At 59.7% G+C, this 4632-nt stretch overlaps 1 protein-coding gene across 1 annotated transcript in view; it reads right to left on the bottom strand.

The window, feature by feature from the left end:
- Positions 1-2227: 2227 nt before the first annotated feature.
- Positions 2228-4632, bottom strand: part of DEAF1 (DEAF1 transcription factor) — a 38603-nt gene continuing 36198 nt past the window's right edge. The window contains exon 12 of the mRNA XM_006876983.1: positions 2228-2332. Coding sequence (XP_006877045.1) covers positions 2228-2332 — 105 coding nt within the window. The remainder of the gene's footprint in view (positions 2333-4632) is intronic.

Below are 4632 nucleotides of genomic sequence, written 5' to 3'. Positions count from 1 at the left end.
AGAGGGTAGACCCTGGGTGGAGGGCCTTGCGGTAGGACCCACTCACGCTGACGTGCCACCAGGGGTCTTCCTGGTGTGCTGGACCCCCTTCCGTGGGGTGCACGTCACGCTTGTGCCGTACCCGCCCGGCTGCGCTACGTCAACAGTGCCCTCAACCCTGTCACCTAGAGTCTGCAAAGCCTTGAGTCTCGGCTGCTGAGCGGAGCGTCCAGTCTCTGCACTGACCTGGCCTGGGGTCGTCCTGCCCCCAGGAGCGGCAGACCCACTGCATGTGGAGGGGGCGGTTCTGTACACAATCCAAGTTTTCCCTAACCCACCTGTGAAGGTTCCAGGGCTGGGGGTCAGGGAGGAGGGTTGAACTTGTTCCTCCCCGACTCCTTCCTTACACTGGGCCCTGGCTGGGGTGAGGGCTGAATGTGGGCTTGGCCCACGGTTGTGTGTGGGCGGCCTGAGAGGCTATGAGGAGGTCCAGCTAAGCCCAAGGAGAAGACCAGAGCTGCCCATGTCCCCGAGGGTGTGAGGCCATGCATGCTGGGGGGGGGGGGGGCTCACTCTCTGGCCCTTGCCAGCCAGTCTACGACCTCGGACTCTGGCAGCACTCTGTCAATGGACTCAATAACGTCGTCGTCATCGTCTCCCCCGCGCAAGGCAGCAGAGGAGAGAACGCATCCCCTAGCAAACGAATGGTACTGTCCTGGCAGACTGTCCACTCTCACAAGGGAAGAGTCACTGCTCCAAGTTCATGCCTGGCACCCGGGGACCCAGCTGACCCGACCCTGCAGACCAATGACCAGCTTCCAGCCACCTCTGCCTACACCTCCTGCAGATGAGGACTGGGACTAGCTCACCTGAGGAGACCCCTTCCAGAGAGTAGCCACCTTGGAGTCCAGCCAATGGTCCCTGCCCGTCTGACCCACAGGAGTGGAGGGAGGAGGCTGCAGGGTTAGCCCTGGAACTGGGCTGGTGGGCAGACTGGTGGGCAGTGCAGAGGCTGACCCTGGGAGGAGGGCTCAATGTCACCTCTACTTTCTGCTAGCAGGTGGGGTCTCGGCATCACCCCCCACCCCAGGGCTTTCTTGCTGTGTAGACACCTATTATGTTAGGGTTTCTCCTGAATGTTGTGAAATTACGGGCTTTGGTAAAGCGTGGCATTAAAATACACTCAGCCTGCTACCAGGCATCACCGCTTCCTCCTCGGAGAAGTCTCCCTAACCCGCCCCGTTCTCCCCTTGGGAGAAGCTTGCCCTTGGAACGGGTCCAGCCTGCCTTCCGGATGCACAGGGTCACCCGCATGGGGCAGGGGCAGCAGCAGATACTGGGTATGGACTCTGGCCCCTCACAGAGGAGCCCAGAAAACATGTCTGAGCCTCCTGAGAACGAGCAGCCCCTGGGCCAAGTCCACTGCTGGTAGGGTCAGTGTAGGTCACTGAGAGTCCACCTCCAGTCAGGACGCAGGCACCAGCCCTGGGGGTCTCTGGTCAACCCAGGCTCTCCCTCAACACCACAGTGGTGGCACCAGACTGCAGCTCCCTCAGGCTTTGCTCAGAACTGACACCCTCTGCGACGCAGTGGCAGGCAGGGCATTGTCCATGTCGCCACAGTGGACACAGGTCCTGCACCCTGAGACCAGCACCGGGGCACCCACCTCCAGGTGAGAGTAGCGACATGTGGATTCTGTCACGTGGACACCAGGTACAGGCTGCCCATGGCACAGAGCTGTGTGTCCGGTGTGTCTGTCTGTGGCCTTGGACAGTTTTCCAATCAGCTGTTTGAGTGGGGTCCCGGGATGCTGGTCCCTGGGCTCGTCCCCACTCTCTGCCCACAGGGACACTTGGTGTCACGTGTGGGCTGACAGTACCCCCCCACCCCGGCTGTCCTGAGGATGAGTGTACTGGCCACTAGGCCGGCAGGCAGCCCTCAGCTTTATTTACAGCACTCGTGTGCACACTGCGGGGAGAGGAGCATGAGGGGGACATGCCTTGCTGCCCCCTCCGGGTCCCCACCATCCCTTCCACAGTATGGCCCCACCACTGTCCCTCAGCATCCATGTCACTGTCCCCACTCTGTCCACATGACAGTCAGCTGTCCTCCAGGGAGGACACGGGTCCAGGTGTCAGTCCCTCAGTCCCCACCCTGTCCCTACAATGACAGTCAGCTGTCCTCCAGGTCCAGGTGCCTGGTCTTGGAGTCTGTTAATCCTCCTGGCAGTCTCCTCGACGGGAGCCCCTCACACGGACACTTTGTCAATGACGTTCTCGTCCACATGGACCTCATCTGCCTGGACGGTGACCGCTGCTGACTGGCCGCACACATGCTGGTGATCTTTCCAGTCCTGAAAAGAAGGACAAACATTGTTTGGGGGTGCTCACGGGGGGGGGGGGGCCCTTCACCCACAAGTGAAGGGATCATACACAGGCCAACAGCTCCCGGGGGCTCAGCCGTGTTTTGTTTCCAGGGAACTCACAAAAGCCAACCGCTGCCGATCACGACGCTGTGGCTCAGTGTCTGTTAAGAAACCAAAGCCGGAGCCACCCCAGTGCTGAGGGGTCCAGGCTGCAGCTCCAAGGGTCTTACAGGGGTCAGTTCAATGCTGGCCATTCACAGACGGAGCCACCCACCTGGGGAAAGCTGGGACCAGGGGTGGGGTGGCAGAGAAGTGAGTTCTGTGCTGTGTGCAGTGTGGGGGCATCAGCAGACGCTATGTAACGGCACCCCCGAGTCCTCTAGTCTCGGCCTAGCACAGAACCCCCACTGACCGCCTTCCTCAAATGTCCCTCAGTAAGATCATCCATTATATCCAGAGAATCAAGCTCTGATTTGGTCACTAGTGACCTGGAACCTCTCTGGGTGAGACACCTGTGTCCACCACAAGCACCCCAAAACCCCATCAAGAGCAAACGCCCCTGACTGAGTGCCGGTCGGCCCCGCTCACCACCTCTGGGACACGCTGTCCAGTGTGGTGGGAAGGACCCATCGTCAGCAGGTGGGCACTTGGGACCTGCTCTGGCTGTACCTTCTGCTGCCCCCCAACCAGGGCTGAGGATGGAGTGTGCGTCCTATGGGCTATGAGCAACTCAGGAGGTTCTCTGCCGGGCCCTTTAAGGTAGACCCTCAGAGCTGCCCTTAAAATCTCAGTAAACAAACACTTCTCCATCTGAAAAGCCAGAACTGGAAATCTCTATTTTAACTTTGAGGAAGTGCAGGTAAACTGGTTACACTGGAGAAAGCTGGTAGTGTGATGCCCAAGACAAAGATGCAGCCCAACGCCACCCACTGCAGATTCAGAGGGAGGCAGCCTCACCAGGGTGGAAATAAGGGGGCCAACCAGGAAATAAGGCTGACAAGGCCCAGCCTGGGCCACGCCAGGGACTCGCTTGTCTCCCTAGCTCTCAGTGCACCAATGTCCCACAGCCAGAGGTGCAAGGGGGGACCTGGCCCCAGGCCAATGACAGCAGTCAGGGCTGGGGACAGCGCTGGGGGACGAGTGGGACCCCGACATGGGGAGGAGCAGCTCAGCAGAGGGGGGTACACAGCTGCGAGACTGAGAAACCCCAGGTGACGGTGTTTTGCCGTCTACTCTCAACAGCAGCAAAAGAAAGAACAAAATAAAGACGGCTGTTCACGTTCCGCAGGTTTACACGCCAACGGGCTCTCTCAGCAATGGATCACAGCACAAAGCCGGGCCTCCCCAGTGGGCCCAGGTGACGGCTGCGTGCCTTTTTTCCAGTGCAAAGGCTTGTTAGGGAGATAATGGGAAGACTCCTTCTCCTCAGACCTCCAGGGCCCAGGGGCTGGGCCAAGAGCTTACAGAAGACCCAGGGGAAGTGTGCAGGCCCACTCCCCGAGAACCACCTGCCTCCCAACAGCATCTTCAGAGCACCCACAGATGCCCCTGGGGCACCCCAAACTACCCAAGATAGGCCCATCCTCCCCCTGTGCATCAGTCCTCCTGGGTCTGTGGAGACTCCCTGATCCCTTGAGTGGGGAGCCCCTAAGGAGGAAGCCCTGCCCCAGGGGGTGCCCTTGGCCTAGGGGAGGCTGTGTGGAGAGACACCAACGGCCCGTCTGTTCACTGGTGGATCACCCAGCTGGTCTCCTACTCTAACAATGGACAGTGTCAGCGATACAGAGGTGGAGGGTGGTCCTGGAGCCCACTGCTCAGTGTGACACCCTGGCTGAGCAGAGAAGGGCCACTGGGCTGCCTTGAGGATTTCACTATTCATGAACCTGAAGGGAACCTGAAGGGATGGCCCCCTCTGACAGGCCTGGTACCATGCATTCCTCCAAAGCAGTGGATGGCCAAGAACAAGATGCACCGGGGTCGTTTCAAACATCCTTCTGAGCGGCTGCTGTTGTCACCTGCACACATCAGAAGCATGTGGCCTACAGACCCCATTCCCCATCGTGTCTCCAGCACAGAGATAGGCCATGTGCAGTTCTGCTCCAGGAAACACGCACACAGACATGCGGTAGTAAGGGACGGACACCACCGAAGAGCCATGGCCTCTGTACACCTCCACAGCTGCTGTTCTAACGTCTAGTGCCCCAGGAGAGGGCTGGAGGGAGCTGTGTGGGCAGCGGTTTGGACACTACCCTGGAGGGAGCTGTGTGGGCAGCGGTTTGGACACTACC

This window comes from Chrysochloris asiatica, unplaced genomic scaffold (genome assembly GCF_000296735.1).
Source record: "Chrysochloris asiatica unplaced genomic scaffold, ChrAsi1.0 scaffold00439, whole genome shotgun sequence".
In the NCBI taxonomy this organism is placed as follows: Eukaryota; Metazoa; Chordata; class Mammalia; order Afrosoricida; family Chrysochloridae; genus Chrysochloris; species Chrysochloris asiatica.
This window is presented reverse-complemented; position numbering and strand designations above follow the sequence as displayed.